The 19,969-nt window shown below is 42.7% G+C and overlaps 2 protein-coding genes across 2 annotated transcripts; one reads left to right on the top strand and one right to left on the bottom strand.

Moving 5' to 3' along the window:
* Nucleotides 1–1,586: 1,586 nt before the first annotated feature.
* On the top strand, nucleotides 1,587–9,607 carry LOC140334695 (interferon-induced very large GTPase 1-like). Its single transcript, XM_072416936.1, has 3 exons — nucleotides 1,587–2,707; nucleotides 2,872–3,266; nucleotides 4,908–9,607. Exons 1-3 carry the CDS (start codon nucleotides 1,587–1,589, stop codon nucleotides 9,605–9,607), a joined length of 6,216 nt encoding a protein of 2,071 aa, XP_072273037.1.
* Nucleotides 9,608–14,950: 5,343 nt separating this feature from the next.
* Nucleotides 14,951–17,255, bottom strand: LOC140334864 (vitamin K epoxide reductase complex subunit 1-like protein 1). The gene is made up of 3 exons (XM_072417132.1): nucleotides 17,031–17,255; nucleotides 15,989–16,098; nucleotides 14,951–15,614 (listed from the first exon to the last, which is right to left on the bottom strand). The coding sequence occupies exons 1-3, from the start codon at nucleotides 17,192–17,194 to the stop codon at nucleotides 15,379–15,381; spliced, it is 510 nt and encodes a 169-aa protein (XP_072273233.1). The 5' UTR covers nucleotides 17,195–17,255; the 3' UTR covers nucleotides 14,951–15,378.
* Nucleotides 17,256–19,969: the final 2,714 nt, after the last annotated feature.

Here is a 19,969-nt window from a genome sequence, read left to right as displayed (position 1 = left end):
ACTATGGTAGGGACATTAGATTGTGAGGGATAGTTAGTCACATGACTATGGACTTTGTACAGCGCTGTGTAATATGTTGGCGCTATATAAATACTGTGTAATAAGTCAAGGCCAATAGCCAAAAGTAAGTTTTTATTTGGGGGTTGTCACCCCAGATATTGGCATTATGGATTACGATGGGACTCTTGGCCACCAATGATCTATGGTAAAGGTTTGGGAGGTTGGGTGCTGAGGATTTAGGTTACGGAGGTGAGGTGTTCTATAGATAAATTGGAGGTTAAATTAGAAATTTTGCAGTAAAACATTCCTAACAGATTTATCGAATGGGAGACATGCAAACTCCCTTCTGTCATGCCAAAACCCCAAACCTTATTACATTGTGCAATTTAGTTGCCCCAGGTTGACTATGGGGGACCCCTAGTGGCCTGACTTTGAACAGCGCTGTGTAATATGTTGATGCTATATAAATATGGCGATGAAAATACTATGGGTCTGATTTATAAAAAATAATAATAATAATAGATTTCTCCAAGACTAGAGATGATAGACTATCATGAGACAACCTGGATGATCCAGCTGGTGCGGATTTATTAAAATCCTTTGCTATTATTTGGCAAGTGTTTTTCATCCTGGGGCAAGATTCATTCCAGTTTCGCTGGATCACACAAGTCAAGTTCTCCCATAATAATCTACCTTCTGCAGTCTTGGAGAGCTTTAAATTAGCCCATTGTGTATGGGACAACCTATGATACCGATATTTACCGGAATTATTTATCATACAGCTCAATGTTGTCACCGATTGAAAACTGTCCCTGAGAAATGTCATCCAGGTATTGCTCTGACATGCAGTGACTGCAAAAAAGGCCACAGGAAATGAACAGCAACTTGCAAAGGATTCAAAAAGTGACACAATGAGCCTGGAGCAGATAAACTATGATAGGAGAACCTAGGTGATCCAGCAAACTTGGAATGGATTTCTTAAAAATCACTTGCTATTAGTTGGTAAATATTTCTAGTCCTGGACCAGGTTCTCCCATGATAATCTATCTTCTCTATTTATGCAGCTTCAATAAATCAGATTCAGCGTATTTTATGTTTATACGGAGGAAATTAAAATTAATTAATAAATATACAGTATTAGCTCTAAGGAATGTAATGTCATCAGAATTTAGAGCAACTGTCCTCGGGCGTTGTTTTCAAGAATAGCAAACATAATTTGGTAAGGGAAAGATAAATTGACTTGCTTTGCTTGCAGTTCAAATGCACTTCATCAGGATAAGGAAAGGTACAACAATGCGGGTGAAATGCAGCTTCTGAACTGCAATGTGCACTGATCAGTCCATAGGGGTTTGGAAACAATGGGCATGGGCATTGCCCCTCATGCCCTCATTTACCATGGTTTCCTTTTTCTGATGGTCAGTGAACGTTATTCCATTATTCTAATTTTTAGGATGACGGAAATCTATTTTTAAATATGCCTGGAGTAATGTATTTAAATTAGTGCCCATTGAAGTCCAGTGGATTCGAGGATTTTAATACTCATTCCTGTCTTCCAGGGAGTGGGTTACACTGAACAGATGAACATTATGGATTCAGAACCAAATGGCTTTCACCTAGAAAATTATCCTAAGGAAGAACTCCATAAAGAGGAGGAGGATATCGGATCAGAGCAAAGCATACAAGAGGAGTTGAAGAAAAGTAAGCAAAAGAAAGAAAACGGCAATCAGGAGGATGAGGAAATCATTCAGGCAAACTTTAATCAAGAGCAGCAAGATGAAAGAGAGGAGGAGGATGTGAATCTAAAGGAGAATAATATCAGTCATGTCAATTTTGATCATGAAGATGACAGTCTAGAGCAAGAGAACTTTTGCCAGGAGAAAAGCTCTAAAAAAGCGAAAGAGGACATTATAGGAGAAGAGCAGCTTAAATATAATGAGGAAGAGAATGTCACACAGGAAAAAGAGCTCAACAATAATGCGGAGATCATTAATCAAGAAAAGGAGCTCAACGATAAAGAGGACGAGGACATCACACAAGAAGAGGAGCTAAAAAAAAATGAGGAAGAGAACATTATACAAGAAGAACTCAATAATAAAGAGGAGATTCTGAATCAAGGAAAGGAGCTCAACGATAAAGAGAAAGAGGACATCATACAAGAAGAAGAGCTCAGCAATAAAGAGGAAGAGGACATGATTAAAGAAGAAGAGCTCAACAATAAAAAAGAAGAGAACATCATACAAGAAGAAGAGCTCAGCAATAAAGAGGAAGAGGACATCATAGAAGAAGAAAACCTCAGCAATAATGGGGAAAATCTAAATCAAGAGGAAGAGCTCAATCATAAAGAGAAAGAGAACATCATACAAGAAGTGGAGCTCAATGATAAAGAGAAAGAGCACATCATAGAAGAAGAAGAGCTCAACGAAAAAGAGAAAGAAGACATCATACAAAAAAAGTTCAATGATAAAGAGGAAGAGGACATCATACAAGAAGAAGAGTTCAACGATAAAGACAAAGAAGATATTGTGCAAGATGAAGATTTCAACAATAAAAACAAAGAGGATATCATACAGCTCAACAATAATGAGGAGATCTTGAATAAAGAAGAGGACCTCAATGTTAAAGAGGAAGAGGACATCATACAAGAGGAAGAGCTCAACAATAAAGAAAAAGAGGACACCATACAAGAGGAGGAGCTAAACAATAAAGAGTAAGAGAAAATCATACAGGAAGAAGAGCTCAACAATAAAGAGGAAGAGAACATCTTACAGGAAGGGGAGCTCAACAATAATGATGGGATCTTGAATCACGAAGAGGAGCTCAATGATAAAGAAGAACAGGACATTATACAAGATGAGGAGCTCAATGATAAAGAAGAACAGGACATTGTATTCAAGACCAGGACAATAAAGATGATGTTGATTATATCAAAGATGACGAGAACATCAAGAACAAACAACAAAGCCTTGGTCACGTAATTGAGAACCACACCAACCATGAAGATGAGGGTAATAGTATACATGAAGTGAAAACAAATTCAGTGGTGGTCACTATTCAAGCCCCCAGCCAAGAGGAGAACATTGTGCAACAGAAGGTGGAGATAATCAATAAAGACCAAGTGAATAAACCAATAAATGTCATTACAGATAAAGTAGAAGGTTCAATTATTCCAGCATCAGAATCTTTTTCTGAAGACTTCTTCAACCATCATCAGGAGACAAAGTTGAACATATCACCATCATTGGATGCAGATGGAAATTTCTGGGACCGTAAGTACTAATTTTCATTTAATTTCATTGTTTTCAGGTTTATATATTGTTATTATAGAAAATAATACAATTTTAATCCTCTGTTCTTATGGTGTCACATGACAGTAGCAGGTAGAACTAGTGAGTTTTAAATCACAATACATTCCTGCAGTTATATTAGAATGAGACAGGTGCACTTGATGGAAAGTAGATAACATGGTAGGGACGAATAGGTGTGATGAGATTGCTGTTAGAGGTTTTTGGGTAATTGGAAGTATATCCTATAAATTATGGCTGTCTGTGTCCCTGAGAGATTCACTCTATTTGTTGTATTGGCTCTTAACACTGGGAGAGAAGCAATGCACAAATCCAAAAATTTACAGCAGTCACCAGAACAGAAACTCCAGAGAATCTCAAGGTCCTGTCACTTTCACCTGCACAACATCTCCAAAATCCGCCCCTACCTGTCCCCAGAGACCACCAAACTCCTTGTACACACTCTCATCATCTCCCGTCTGGACTACTGTAACATCCTCCTCTCTGGTATTCCATTAACCCGATTCTCTCCAGCCAGACTTATACATCCTTCCCAAATACCTACCTAACTACCCACCTGATACACAGCCTTCCCTTCACCCCTCTTCTGCCATATCTCTTTGTAGTTATCTTCATTGGCTTAAATTTCACCTGAGAATCAAATTTAAGCTCCTGTGCTTTGCCTACAAATCCCTTTTCCTAGCTCTTGTCCCACCTACCTGATACACAAATCCCTCCACGGCTCATGTCCCACTTACTTTTCCGCCTTGATAGAAAAATACCCCCCTATCCACCATTTCTGCTCCTCCAATGACCTACTAATGCCTTCTTCACTTATAACCTTTTCCCACATATAACGCCAAGACTTCTCTAAAGCTGCAATCTTCATCCTATTCACATTGCTCCTACTTTTTGCACATTTAAAAGAGCCCTTAAAACTCACCTACCCATCTTCTTCTGTCTCCTAACCCCTCACCACCTACCCACCATTCCATATCCCGCTCCTATTGTGTGCTGTTCTCTTCCTCCTCTTAGATCGAAAGCTCTTTTGGGCAGGGTCCCCTGCTTACCTGAAAACCCTCTTTAATGTACAACGCTGTGTAAATGTTATCACTTATTAAATACAGTTTATTAATAATATTAATAAAATCTTCACCTGATCCAGTGATAACTGTCTAGGAGAGGCTATAACTGTACTTTGGATAGAGATATCTTCTCACTTCCCTTGGGGTGGTTGGAACACAAATGCAGGGTAGTACAGCAATAAATCAAATCCATTATTTTGGCCCCTAAAAATATTGTTCCAAAAGTTTTGAGCAATTATTTTTGTTACATTTTCAAAAATCAGATGTAATACCTATTTGCTGGAAGTCTTTTCTGCATCTGAGGATTCCAATAGGCGCTTGTGTAGGCCATTGACAAACAGTTCAAAAAGAAAGATATAATGATAACCTATAAAAAATAATAAACTTGAAATTTCATATACTTAGGAAATAAGCTGTTCTAATAAGTTCTTTAAAAAATAGTAAAATGCCACAGCTTTAACTTACCTGAAAAAAATGAATTTACTTAAAATGTTACTGGATCAGGATACTGATTTATGATGCATATTTTTCTCTTTAACAGTTAAATTAAAAATATTCAATGAAAAACTAACGGAACTGAACCTGCTGGACTTTCATACTTCAAAACTTAGCCTTACAGACTTTTTAAAGATTGGGCAAGAAAACCTCAAGAAGGCTGCCCCTCAGAGGATAGAGGATGTACCCTGGCATTTCCTCCGGAGTCTCATGGCCCTAAATAGCACAGCAAGAAAGACACGGCTTGATCAGACACCAAATACAAAACCAAGCACAATGCAAGATGAAGAGATGGATTTTATGGACGATATAGACATGTCAACATGCGTCCATCCGCTGGATGTTCTCTGCCTTCTTCTGAATTGTTCAGATAGTTTTCTGCAACAAGAGATTGTGACTAAGATGTCCATGTGTCAGTTTGCACTTCCTCTTCTACTTCCTGCTGGCCAAGGTTTGGATATAACTTTCATGCTATGGGCAATGAGAGATATAGTTAAAAGATGGCGACCACAATCATTGGCCTACATTAAGGGATGCAAGGAAGACAACTTGGTCAACATACCAATGCCGGTATTCTCCTTTGCCAGATTGGGAAGATGTAACCTTTCAAAATCCAAAATTCTGAATTATATTCTAAGTCCAGTCCAACAACACCATGACTTCTTTGTCCACCAGAACATGGAAGGGGCAAATATTGTGAGGGAAGTCTCTGATGGATTGGTTGAAATGTCCTGGTTCTTTCCTGGAGGAAGAAAGATCTTGGACCTTTTCCCAGATCCAATCGCAATAACCAATCTCCGAGGCGATCTAGAGTCTAACTGGGATCAATTCAACTTTTTAACAAAGGTATCTTCAGCCGTGTTCATATTTGTTGAGAGTATGGATGATCGAAATTACAGGGTTCTATCCAACATTGAAGAATCAAACACAAACTACTTCCTAATCCTTGCACCTCCCTCTAGGTCTATAAACATAGAGACCCAGAACCAAATAAAGTTGTTATACCCCACCCTAAAAATCAACAGGAAAAATGTTCTGGTGAAGAACAGCTCAGTTAATGAGGTAGAACTTGTGAAGAAATTACAATTAATTATCACAGACTTAATAAAGTCTTCCCCTTCTTATATCACCCTGGAGGAGATGTCCCACATTGCCGCCGATCTAGGCATACATGTTGATGAGGGTTCGGAAGAACATCAAAATACAAGGACGCTTGCATTGGAAATTACCAAGAAAGTCAAGAATGTTGTGCAATACAAGAAGGAAACCATGAGACTTCAAGGAGAATACTGGAACCAGCTGTCCAAAATGGAAAAGGAAATGTGCCGAATGAAAGGACTGGGCAACGAGAACGCAGAAGAATACAGAGCAAAGCTGGTTCAAAAATGTGCTGAGCTAAGGAGTCAGCAAAGTGAATGTGGAATTCCTGATGGAATATTCACATTTATGGGCGCACTCAAAACCCTACCACGTACTGAGAAACATTACTTTTTGAAGTGGATGAAACTATACTTGGATTCAGTCACCAGAATTCACCTCTCCGCACTTCAAGCAGAGTACAAGGAGCAGTACTACAGTGTAAACCCCAATATGGACAGACTGAAACAACTCGATCAAATCATTCTGAACAGCTCTCTAGGGGTTGAACATTTCATTCGAGAAGTTGCCCAGTTTTACGAAGCTGAAGATTTTCTAGCCAAAGACTGTACAAGTGATCGAAAGCTTTATAAACTGCCGAGTATTGCTGCCGATCTGTTGTTGGATGGGTTCCCCTTGGAGCTAATTGATGGAGATGCCTCCAACATCCCCATGCAGTGGATAACTGATGTACTGACAGAGTTGGACACCAAGACTGGAGGACATTGTAGAATAAAAGTGATCACTGTACTGGGGGTGCAAAGTACAGGGAAATCCACCCTTCTGAACACCATGTTTGGGCTTCAGTTCCCAGTCGCCAGTGGACGATGCACACGTGGAGCCTTCATGACTCTTCTAAAAGTTAAAAACAATCTATTAGATGAGCTTGGGTGCGAGTTTCTTCTGGTTATTGACACCGAGGGGCTAAAAGCTCCTGAGCTGGCTTCTGTGGAGGACAGTTATGAACATGACAATGAGTTGGCAACCTTTGTGGTTGGGTTGAGTGACATCACCATAATTAACATGGCCATGGAAAACACAGCAGAAATGAAGGACATTTTGCAGATTGTGGTCCATGCATTTCTTAGAATGAAAGAATTAGGTAAGAAACCCAACTGCCAGTTTGTTCACCAGAATGTAAGTGATGTGTCTGCTCATGACAAAAACATGAGGGACAGGAAGAAACTTTTGGAACAATTAGACGAAATGACAAAAGTGGCATCTAGGATGGAAGATAAAAGCAACATGACCAAGTTTTCAGATGTAATGGACTACGATCTTGAGAAGCACAGCTGGTACATTCCAGGACTTTGGCATGGAGTTCCACCAATGGCCTCCATAAATACCGGATACAGTGAAAATATTTTAGAACTAAAGAGGCAGCTATTTGAAACAATGAAGAAGCAGCTGGAATCTAGAAAACCACAGAGTGTGTCGGATTTTATCAAATGGATACAAAGTTTGTGGAATGCAGTGAAGTATGAGAAATTCATCTTCAGTTTTCGAAACAGCTTGGTGGCTGAAGCCTACAATCAACTGTCAATAAAATATTCTGAACTGGAGTGGAATTTTCGTAAGAGAATGCACAAATGGATTATTGAGGCTGAAAATCAAATCCTAAATCAGATGGCTTTAGAATTCGAAACTGAAATTTGGACAGCATTAAAAGAGGAGATGTTTCAAGTGCTTCAAGAAGAAGAGAAGGTCATGCTGCAGGCTTTAAATGAATACTTTGAGAGTGGGAACAAATATGTGCACCTTGTCGAGAGGTACAGAGAAGATTTCTTTAGAAGTGTAATAATACTTAGGAACGAAGTAGAAGACAATCTCACTATCAAATGTGAAGAAGTCATTCGGATACAAAAAGGCAAACATGACATACAGTTTGTCCAAGACAGCTATCTCAGGATTATTGAAGAGAAAGCCACCAGCCTCTTGGACAACTGCAAGAAAATCAAACATCAGCTCAGTGATGAGGAACTGAAATCCGAGTTTGAGGTCATGTGGAATAAAACCATATCTGGTTTACAGTTCAGCAGTTTAAAGAAGCAGAATGTCAGCCAAGAAATGATTGACCAACTCAGGAAAGACATGAGGAACAAAGCAGGATACATTAATGAAAAGCTGAATGAAATAAAAAGTCTTGATGATTATGGGCACAATGGTTTGGACTTGGAGAAGAAATACCGGCAGAGCAGTTGGTATGAAAATATGCCGGAAGTTAATAATCCAGAATACTGGAAAAAAGTGAACAATCTTGTGGTTTCTTTAAAGGAGCAGTGCAATCGTCACGTAACGGAGCAAGCAAACACAATGAAAGATTACGATCCAACCTACTGCCAAGAACTTCTCAAGTTAGTTAACCAAAGACTCAACCAGGAAGATGTTAGGAGTCTTCATCTCACACCATTGTTTGAGTTGGATCTGAAGCTTCTACTGATGGGTCAAGCAGCTCCAATCTTCCAGAAGAAGCACAAAATTTTTTTCCAGGAAAATAACATGAAGTCTTACCTGGATAAAATGAAACCTCAATACTTCTCCACATTTCAAAATGTCTACCAAGAGAACGACGAATCAAAGGTCAGAGCACAGAAATTCTGTGAGGTGTGCCTGAAGCCAGCTCTTTCAGAATATGTCTACAAAAATTTGGGTGGTGAAATTGTGAATGACATATTAACCAGTGGAGATTCCATCAGGTACAGCAGCAGAACCTTCTTCCAGTACAATCTGCTGAAAGAACTTTTAGAAGACCACAATTTTAATAGTTACATAAAATACAACAACCATTATGAGACCTTCGTAAAAAAATGGATTATCAAATTTATCACCAAAAAATACAAAGATTCCACCTCCTTGGAATCCCTCAAATCAATTATTCTCGCCTGCATCTCAAGAAAGGTAAGACAAACCCTGAAAGATCAGAGAGTGCCAGGAACGTCCAATGTCTCCCAATGTTTGAAAACATTTTGCTCGATTCTAAAGAAGGATTTGGTCATCATTCAGAATGAGCTGAAGGTGATTGCATTTCAGAACAATGCACGTCCTGTTCAGTTTTTAGCTGATATTGAGGAGTTCCTAGAAGGTGTGGAAAAGGAAATCATCACAGAAATTAAACATTTTACTATCGAATATGTGCTGAACAAGACAACCCTGAAACCGCAAGATGAGTTGTTCAAGAAAGTCTTCGGATGTGGGAAGCAATGTCCATTCTGTAAAGTCCCCTGTGAGGCCGGTGCAGCTAATCACAAGGAACACTTTGCATCTGTTCATCGGCCTCAAGGTTTAGGTACGTACCGGTGTATGGAATCAAAAGAACTCTCGCATTCCATATGTACCACCGACGTGATTGGAAACACTACATTCATAAATTCAGACACTGACTGGAAACCCCGACTTTACAGAGATTATCGGAAAGTTTACCCCGACTGGACAATACAGCCTGATGCCACCATTGGGGCCTCTAATTACTGGAAATATATCTTCAAGGAGTTTAATAAACAATTTTCAGATTACAGCAACGCCAAGCCGGCTGACCTACCAAAGGACTGGTATCAAATCACCAAGGAGCAGGCTCTGCAAAGTCTAAAGGAATCTTTCAACATGAATTAAGTTGGAGCAAAGTTCATGATTGTACAATATGGTCAAACACACGACAACCAAAACCAAAAAAGGAAAGAACACATGAACCAAGGGCGATTGTTTTTTACCGTAATGATTTGTGAGTGTGAAGGTCAACAGTCACCTGACAATCACCAGGCATGGTCAATGGATCCAGAATGATATATGTCTTAGGGAGAAAGTGGTTTGCAGTCCCTTCTCTGGAACTCATGAAACCTCTACTGTGGTGTTTCTCATCCAGGGTTTCACGGAACTCTGGGATTTCTCCAGACATTGGTAGGGGTTCCTTGAGCAATGTATGTATCTCAGGACTTTTTAGCAGACACCGATGATCTGTAAGGTTGACATTCATCCCAAAGGCCAGCAATGTAAAAGGAATTCTTCTCAGTGACCACCACACTAATATACTATGAGCTGTGTATATATTAATTATGGGAAGGGTCCTTGAAGATCTGAAAGATACTTCAAAGCCCCCCCTTGTTAATAAAGTTCGAGAAGCTGATGTACCTAGCTCAGTTGTAATATAAGACTCCATTTATATGGCACACAGGCAGACATGTTAAAAAAATACCTTCTTGGTTTTGCTCCTCACTAGCTTCTGTGGCCCATTCGTCGATGTTAAATATTGGTATTTCTCTGCTTTCACATAACAATACACTAAAAGGAGAAATTAATTGCACATTGCTAAAGCTCACAACCCCAAATACAGTGGTGGGTGGGAAACCCTGGATTGAGGTGGACAACATGAAACATCGGGAGATATGGCAGGGGGGATTCTTAGTGTTGGAATGTCCAAGACATGATACTAAACTAAAAAAACATCACTGTTGGGTGGACATCTGCTACTACAAAGGTTTAAAGTAATCAAAAATCAAAAAGAAAAAAAAAACAAGAAATCAGTAACACCTTACCTGGGGTCAGACAATGGAAGCTTCCAGCAGCTGAGTATTTAGCTATTGAGGGATCATTTGAAAAGCATTTGGCTATTTCCCAATTGGGAGCTACAGGAGTGACTACAACCAGCCATGCAGCCAAGAGCAATTTATTTTCTATTTATCCAAAAAATTATTGGGGACTGGATGTCCACTGCATAAAAGCTGATTCCATAAAGGCCATAATCCATGTATTATCCATAATGGCTGATTCCTGGAACCCACACAAAGACAACCCATGGCGAACAACCCTGGAACCCACAGATGTAGGACAACTCTCAAAAGACAACCCTGGAACCCTTCAAGGACAAACCATGGAAGACAACCCTGGAACCCACAGAAGTAGAACAACTCTCGGAGGACAACCCCGGAACCCTTAAAAAAAAAAAAAAAACATGGATGACAACCCCAATTAAAAGAAGAAGGACAACCCACTAAAGACATTACTAGAACCCACAAACCAATGACAACTCATGAAGGACAACTACGGTATGGAAACCACAGAAGGTGGCAACCCATGGAGGACAACCCTGGAACCCACAGGCGTAAAACAACTCTCGGAGGACAACCCTGAAGAAGATATTAGAACAAATCATGGAAGACAACCCTGGAACTCAAAGAAAAAGGACAACTCACTAAAGACATGCCTAGAACCCACAAATCAATGACAAACCATGGAGGACAAGTCTGAAATTGACAGAAGATGGCAACCCATGGGGGAGAACTCGGGAACTCATTGAAGAATAACCCATACCATACGGTATGGAACCCACAGAAGGTGGCAACCCATGGAGGACAACCTTGGAACCGATGGAAGAGAACAACCCATAGAAGATAAACCCACAGAAAAGGACAAATTATTGGGTATAGCCCTGTAATTCATATAGAAGGATAGCGCATTGAGGGAAACTCTGAAACCTTTAGAAAAAGAACAACCCATGGAGGACAACCCTGGAACCCACAGACATAGAACAACTCCAGGAAGAAGAGAACAACCCTGGAACTCCTAAAAGAACAAAGCATGGGAGACAACCCTGGAACTCAAAGAAGGACAACCCACTAAAGACATCCCTAGAACTCACAAAACAATGTCAACTCATGAAGGACAACTATGGAACCCACAGAAGATGGCAACCCATGGGGGACAACGCTGGAATTCATAAAAGGACAAAGAAGAAAAATTGACAACCTATTGAATACCTCTTGCCCCTTTGAGGTACCCATGGCTGAGGACATTTTTAGCCCTTTCTACCCTTCGTTTTGGGACTGTTGGTTGTCAGCATTTCTCAAGTCCCCCGGCTCTGCGTCTGATGGTCCTTGAGATGAATTGAGAGACTTGTACTCTAATATGAATTAGTAAGAGATTTTTTTTGAATTTTACAACTGGCATCAATCATTGAATGAAATTTGGGATGTTTCTCGATTTGTGGGCTGTGGTCTTGGCTGGTCTGCTCCCTTTGTACCTGCCTCTGCATTGGGTGACAAATTGTATCCTTTATGTTGCCAATTTTGTTGTGCTGAGGTATTACCCTGTGTTGAACCCTTTTCCTGAAGAAGTGCCTCTTTCTGCGAAATGCGTTGGATAAATGACAACCTCAGCAAATGTTGCTAAGATGTTCTTTTTATAAATGGGAAACGAATCTTTTATTGATGTTTTTGTTGAAGTAAATTGTAATAAAATATTTCATTTTTATGAAAATTAATTGTTGTGAAAGTCCCACCTTGTTTGCCTCTTTCCTGTTCTTCAACCTATTGAATACAACCCTACAACCCTAGTATTTATAGGAAAATCAAAGGAGAACAACCCTGGAAATCATAGAAAAAAAACAACCCTCTGAGGGGAACCCTGGAGGCCACAGAAAAATATCGACTCATAGTGAACAACCCTGGAACCCATAGAAGAACAACCCATGGAGGACAACCTTGGAACTGATAGAACAACCCATGGAAGGCAACTCTGAAACCCACAGAAGAGGACAACCTTGGAACCCACAGAGGACAATCATGGAACCCAGGGAAGATGACAACCCATGGAGGACAACCTTGAAACTGATAGAACAACCCATGGAAGGCAACTCTGAAACCCACAGAAAAGGAAAACCTTGGAACCCATAGAGGACAATCATGGAACCCAGGGAAGATGACAACCCATGGAGGACAACACTGGAACCCATAGAAGAAGGGCAATGTCCAGCTTTGTCTGCTTTTACAGTCCAAAATCTTCTCAAATGCCCTTATCAGCAGCCCAACCCCAAATGTTTATTGTATATTATTTTAATACACCCAAATTTTATTTCTCCTGTCCATATTTAAATTTGATACCTAATATTCAGATCAGTGTTTCCCCACCGGTGTATCATGGGGTTACCCTTAAAAATACTTTCAGGTGTTCAGGGCCTCCTTTCCTTAATTACTATATCCACAGCTCACAGTATATTAGTGTGGTGGTCAGTGGGAAGAATTCCTCTTACATTGCTAGACATTGGGAAGAATGTCACCCTTACAGCCAAAAAGATCACTAGTGTCATTTATACTGACCTGAGAGGTACAAACTGCTCATTGCTCAAGGAACTCCTAGCGCCCCCTGGGGGAACCCTGTGTGGGAAATTGACCCAGATGTGGAGCTGGGAAATGGAGTCAGGTGCTGCAGGGTTCAAAACAACACAACTTTTTTGTCCCCATGTGACATAGCTCATTGTTGGTGGGATCAAAGTCATATGGGGACACTTTAGGTAATTGTGTGTCTGTGTGAGGGAATTTTTCGCCAGCATTCTGCAGTTGGGCTGAGGTTGTATTTGTCGTTAATATTGTGGTAAATGTGTCACGTCATGTTTTTAGATATCATCAATAAAAAATGTTTAAATATAGAGGACACCAAAGGCTTGGAATTTTTGTCAATCCAGTCCGGAGATTTACTAAGCTCTGCCTTTCAGCACATCTCATTAGGTAACATTGTGGGTCTGGTCCCCTCACACAGCCTGTGATTGGACAAAATAGCAAAATCATCTCTGCTCTCCCCACCTCTCCGCAAAGTCCCTAACTCTTCCTGTGCACCTCAGTTCTGAGTATTGTTTTTTCTTTAAGCTTACAGAAAATGAGAATTGTGCTGAGTGCTGGCACATGACTGCTGCAGCCCAACTGATTGGCTCCTGGTGGTGTTTCTCTGTCCCCCACCCTGAGCTCTGCGGCATGGGAAGGGGTTACTGACGCTGGAAGGGATACTGAGGATTGGTCACACCTGCCCTTGGTCACCAGCAGCTACCATAAGCATGCAGATTGATAATGCCCCTCATAAAGTGGAGGGGGCACTCGCCCCAGATGGGATGACCCATGAGTGGGGGGGTGTGTGAGGAGCCAATATTGGGCTCATTTCATCAATCGATCAATTCCATTTGTTTTACCGGTCACATCTCCCAATGACTGAGATTGTCACTTCCCTACAATAGATGTCATGTACACAGCAATCTCTGGTGACTCTGACCTCTCCCCATCCCAGCGTGACAGTGTCCCCACCTTGACACTTCTGGTCAGGTGTTCATGTTACCTGCGGTTGGGTTCTGGTTCCATTCTCCCAGCCCTACGTCATTACAGAACTCAGCAAGTGACATAAGTGTTGGAGGAAAGAAGCGGGAGGCTTATCTGTGCCCCTCACCAACATGAAAATATTATCATTATACAACCTAGAAGTGTATTCACTGGGTCTCTGTACTTCTCTATACAATGCACTCACATCATGACCAGTGGGCGGGGCCTGTTCATGGCTTCCTATACACCTCAATATTCCTCCCAAGAGCCCTGATTGGAGGAAGTGGCTAGGCTCTTGGGAGGAGCTATGCAAATATCAAAATGCCTTGTCAGTCTGGAAGAGTGGGCGGTCCCAGACAGGCTGAATTTGCGTGCACACTGCCCTAAGTAACACCCACATAAGATGACAAACCTGCATGGTATGAGAGGTGAAATCCAATTACTGAAAGGGGCGGGACCAGCAACAGTCAAGCAAGGGCGGGACAGGCAGGGGTGGGGCTAGTGAAAAGCAGGGACAGACAGGCCAGGGTGGCAGGGCCTAACGAGGGGTGGGGCCAAAGATAGGCATACAGGTGAGGAAGGGGCTAGGGGAGGTGAAGCCAGGAACAGGTAAGGGCGAAAGGACCAAGTGAGGGGTGGAGCTAAGGAGAGGCAGGCATGGGTGGGAGAGTTATTAAAAGGGGTGGAGCCAGAGATTAGCAGACAAGGGAAGAAGGGCCAAGTAAGGGGTGGAGCCAGAGATTGGCAGGCTTGGGAGGAAGGGCTAAGTGATGGGCGGAGCCAAGGAAAGGCTGCCAGGAGAGGGCGGGGCTGGATGATGCTAGATCCCATGGCATGGACGGTTTCAAGGCTGTGGATAACAACAAAAGTGTGCAGATTTTTGTTTTTTTAATGAAAAACATCCACTTTATTACAAGTCAACGCCAGGCTGTGATTGGTAGCAGCTCAGGTGAACCCTTTTGGCCCTTAGTAGCCCCACATGTGGCCCCGTGTGTCCGTCACAGACATTCTCTGCTGATACAAAGGCAGATCAATCAATTCCTGAGGCTCGCTTGTCACAATACAAAACAAGTGAAATTCCTGGAAGGGCCAATTCCTGAGAGTGTGCTGATTGGCCGCGTTATCCCCCCTAAACAGGGCCTCAGGGGGAATATTTCAGGGGTGACCCCTCCAGCTAAAACCGCAGCGAAACATTGATAAAAGTAACAGATCTCTATAAAAATTGTAACACTGTCACATGAAAAAGTCCTGAGTGTTGATTGGCTGTGGATGTGATGTAATCACCAAGGCCACGCCCCCTAGGTATCAGTGCGCCTTGCTCTTCTTGTTCTTCTTCTTCTTGGTGGGTTTGGCGGTCAGCGATCGGAGCCGCACCACGTTCAGCAGCAGCAGGGAGAAGTTCAGGGCGTACGTGGTGATACAGATGACACAGAAATCCTCCAGGATGTAGAAGAGGACGTAGGCCAGGAAGACGGAGCCGGCGATGGACAACAGGGAGGTCACCAGAAGGGCGGCAACCGCGGCCACTGACGGCACGAAACCTGAGGAGGAGGAGAGACAAGAGAGTGACAACGTGATGGGAGGGATTATCCAATCAGAAGGAGAGCCACTCGTCAGGGAACAAAATGTCCGGCTATAAGTCAGAGGTTACATGATGACGGCCGTATGTATGTCGGGGGTTTTATGATGTCGGTCGGGGGTCATATGATGATTGTATGTCGGGGGTCGTATGATGACGGTAGTATGTCAGGTGATCCCAGTGATGACCGCTCTCAGTGGAACTGCCGCCCCCCCCCCCGGCATGCGGAGCTGTATGTGTGAATTCAGTTGTCTGGGTTGCCCATAGTAACCTAATACATGCAGTAATGATAGGTGGCAGATAGGGGGCAGATAGGGGGTAGTTGCTGACACTCACCGAGCACAATCTGCAGGGCGTAGAATGCGATTCCAAAAACGCTATTGGGCTGATTGAAGGGGCTCTGTGCACCCAGAAGGCCTTCTACCAATCCGAAGCCACGCCCCCATCTGGAAGAGATCATACCAATTATAGAGATCACACACCAATAGGACGGCATCATTATCAGAGGAAACCAATCACTGCCAGGATGTGATCTCCACAGAGCACACAATCACGTCTGAGATCTCAAGGTGATCCCTATGGACTCACACCTGGGATGATCTCTATGATCCCTATGGACACACATTTGGGATGATCTCTATGGACATGCAACTGGGATGATCTCTATGATCCCTATGGACACATCTGAGATGATCTTTATGATCCCTATGGACACACCTAGGATGATCCCTATGCACACACACCTGGGTTGATCTCTATGATCCCTTTGGACACATCTTGGATGCTCTCTATGATCTCAATGGGCATATCTGGAATGATCTCTATCATTCCTTTGGACACATCTGGGATGATCTCCATGATCCCTATGGACACATCTGGGATGATCTCCATGATCCCTATGGACACATCTGGGATGATCTCCATGATCTGATCCCTATGGACACATCTGGGATGATCCCTATGGACACACCTAGGATGATCGCTATGGACCCAAAGCTGGGTTGATCTCTATGATCCCTATGGACACACACCTAGGATGATCTCCATGATCTCTATGGACACATCTTGGATGATCCCTATGCACACACACCAGGGATGATCTCTATGATGCCTTTGGACACACCTGGAAGGGATCTACATGACCTCAATGGGCATATCTGGAATGATCTCTATGATCCCTATGGACACATCTTGGATGACCCCTATGGACACATTTGGGATGATCTCTATGATCCCTATGCATACAACTAGGATGCTCTCTATGATTACTATGCACACACACACTGGGATGATCTCTATGGACACACCTGGGATGATCTCTATGGACACACCTGGGATGATCTCTATGGACACACCTGGGATGATCTCTATGACTGACCTGGAGGTGAAGACTTTGGAGCAGCTGATGCCGGGGTTGATGTCACACAGGGCGGTGTACTCCGGATCTCTCTCCCTGGAAGTCTCCACATGATAGGCGTACACAGACAGTGCGATCCCCGCCACACACACCGCAACCCGCAGCCACCGATCCCAGCCCGACATGATTGTCGGCTCGGATCACTGGACTGAGCTGACGTGTCTCGCGTGCCTGGCCCCGCCCACTTCTATCACTATTGGAGGACGGAAGAGGAAGAGGCGGGGCTACGACAATACTACAGATACGAGCTGTACTACAGGGGGCGTGGTTTCAGTAAAGGCGATACAATGTATCGATTTCATGGGCGGAGCTTGCTGTGTATTTGATATAAAGTATCACTTACAGGGGCGGGGCCTTACTGCTAACAGGTCACGTGTCCTCCACAGGTTGGTCAGTTGCTGCTTCTTTCCTTCACTGACCCCATAGAACTTCCATCACTGGGGGAGGGGAGAGTCCTCCCAATGTATCATGGATGGCTGATCACTCACCAGTCATTGCCCTCTTTGTACTCAGCCACAGCTGCTGTGCCAGATATAATACACACATGTTCATGTAAAATCTGGGGGTGCAACAGATGGTGATCAGCAGAAGTTTTGATACGAATCTGGGGCCCTTGGGGGTCTCAGCCTCCATTGTACCTGAAGTGAGGGGCCACAGCCATGTGATATGAAATACTGGACTCCTATACAATGGTTCTGAGTGATGGGCTGTACATGTCTTCTCGTGAGGTTTATCATAAAAAAGAAATAGAATGAATAAATGATGTTGGGGGGTAGCCCAGGGCAGACGGGGGTCCCTGATTATCCGCGCCCCCTAGAGGTACTCATGATGCCACCAGTGATGGGGGGTAATGGTGGAGCAGAGTACTGCACATTGCTTATGTATAAATAGATTTGGGTGTAATTCAGATTCCCATAGAGAGCCTCCAGCCGCCTTGTGATAGGACACCCGGCTCCCCGTCACTCCCCAGCTAAAGGGAGATTCAATTCATTGACAGATTGTAAGCTCTTCTGGGCAGGCTCCCCTCCTCCTCCCATATCTGTATCTGTCTGTCCATTACAACTCCTATTTAATGTACAGCGCTGCGTAATATGTTGGCGCTATATAAATACTGTTCATTCACTGCACAACAACGATTTTGCTACTGATAATAACACATGTGATACATGATATCGAGTGTGCTGATTCCAAATCTGAACTCAGAATTTGCCTATCATGTACAGATTTTAGGTTATAGGGGTGCTATACCTGTTCAATAATTGGGTAATGTAATTTTACATGGGAACAGTGGCAGCTACCACTATGCCTGCTGCCAGCTGAATCACGCCCCCTGGTGGTATGTATGCTGGGTGAGTGAGCTGATGTCAGAATTAGGTATATATATATTATAAAATATATATATATAATGTATATAAGGATAGATGGGCCAAGGGCTTGTCTCGTGTTATTGGATAGTACAGCTAGGCCATAGTTTTGATGAGTAGGTGAAGCTGTGTTAATAAACGGGACAATTTGTGCTACATTTGTAACAAATATACCCGTGTGATCAATGCAAGAACCGAACCAGGAGGGTGATTTCCTTTACAAGTATTTCTTTGGATGTGAAATTGGAGATCAGGATAAAAGCTGGGCACCTCATATCTAGGTGTTATGTTGGCCTAACACAATGGCTGAATGGGAAAAGGAATAAAATGCCTTTTGCTGTGCCTATGGTTTGGCGTGAGCCAATAGACCATCATTAGGACTGCTACTTCTGTATGAGTAAAATTGCCGGGTTTTCCAAGAAGACTAAAGCTACGTACACACTTCTAATTATTATCGTTGGTAAACGAACGACGAACGATCCTGCACGATAACTGCGAACGATAGTATTGCACCGATCCTGGACATACAGATAACGACACGATCGTTCGTAGATATTGTACACACAATAGATGCGATCGTTTGAACGATACAGGAAGTGACGTGCACCACAGGAAGTGAGCGAACGTTCGTTCACCGCGCATGCTCAGACCATGGACGATCAATGAACGACCGTACACACGATAGATGGTGAACGATCGTCGTCCAATCCGATCCGCCGGTCCGGTCGTTCATTTCCAACGACTATCCTCGTTGGTCGGCGTCGTTGGTTACTTTTTTTTGGAAGGTTTTTGCCCAATCGATCGTTCGTCGTTCGTTCGTCGTTCATTTCCAACGATAAAAATTGGAAGTGTGTACGCAGCTTAAGTCAAAAATCGTCTATCCTGATTGTGAATCTGATTGGGAAAGTGCCACATGATGCAGAGAATCCAGTGCCAGTCCCTCCTACATCTGTTATTACTGACAGTGACATGTCAGATGAGGAACAGGAGGATGATGTCCATGGTAATGAATGCTATGAACCCCAATATGAAGAGGGTGAGCCACATTTTATAAGCCAATCAGATTTAGATCTGGTAAGGGACCTATCCTTGTCAAAAGAGAAGTCTGAGCTGTTAGCCTCCAGATTAAAGGAGTGGAATCTGCTACAAAAAGGAACGACAACTTCACACTTTCCTAATCGTCACACAAAGTGTGCAGATTAATACAAGCTGAAAAACGACATTGCTTCTGTACCGATGTGAGCGGTCTGATGATGGGGTTAGGTTACAAATACATAGCAGAGCAGTGGAGATTGTTCATAGACTTGAGCAAAGCAAGTTTGAACATATATTGCTGCATAAAGGTAACAAAATTCCTTCTGTTCCTCTTGTTCATGCAGTGGAAATGAAAGAGACATACAAATTCATGGAGGTCATTTTAAAATTGATTAACTATTCAGAACACAAGTGGAATGTTTGTGGTGATATGAAGGTGGTGGCACTCCTTGGCCTGCAATTGGGATATATAAAATCTATGTGCTTTCTGTGCCTGTGGAA

Source organism: Pyxicephalus adspersus, chromosome 7, assembly GCF_032062135.1.
Source record: "Pyxicephalus adspersus chromosome 7, UCB_Pads_2.0, whole genome shotgun sequence".
NCBI lineage: Eukaryota > Metazoa > Chordata > Amphibia > Anura > Pyxicephalidae > Pyxicephalus > Pyxicephalus adspersus.
This window is presented reverse-complemented; position numbering and strand designations above follow the sequence as displayed.

What these genes read in the sequence shown, in the direction of transcription:
- LOC140334695 (XM_072416936.1), top strand. Translation starts at nt 1,587, where the DNA reads ATGGATTCAGAACCAAATGGCTTTCACCTAGAAAATTATCCTAAGGAA. An exon ending in GAGGAGCTAAACAATAAAGA is followed by an intron (nt 2,708 to 2,871) that starts GTAAGAGAAAAT and finishes TCAATGATAAAG; the next exon opens with AAGAACAGGACATTGTATTC. An exon ending in AGATGGAAATTTCTGGGACC is followed by an intron (nt 3,267 to 4,907) that starts GTAAGTACTAAT and finishes TCTCTTTAACAG; the next exon opens with TTAAATTAAAAATATTCAAT.
- LOC140334864 (XM_072417132.1), bottom strand. Translation starts at nt 17,194, where the DNA reads ATGTCGGGCTGGGATCGGTGGCTGCGGGTTGCGGTGTGTGTGGCGGGG. An exon ending in TCCAAAGTCTTCACCTCCAG is followed by an intron (nt 16,099 to 17,030) that starts GTCAGTCATAGA and finishes GATCTCTTCCAG; the next exon opens with ATGGGGGCGTGGCTTCGGAT. An exon ending in CGCCCTGCAGATTGTGCTCG is followed by an intron (nt 15,615 to 15,988) that starts GTGAGTGTCAGC and finishes CCTCCTCCTCAG; the next exon opens with GTTTCGTGCCGTCAGTGGCC.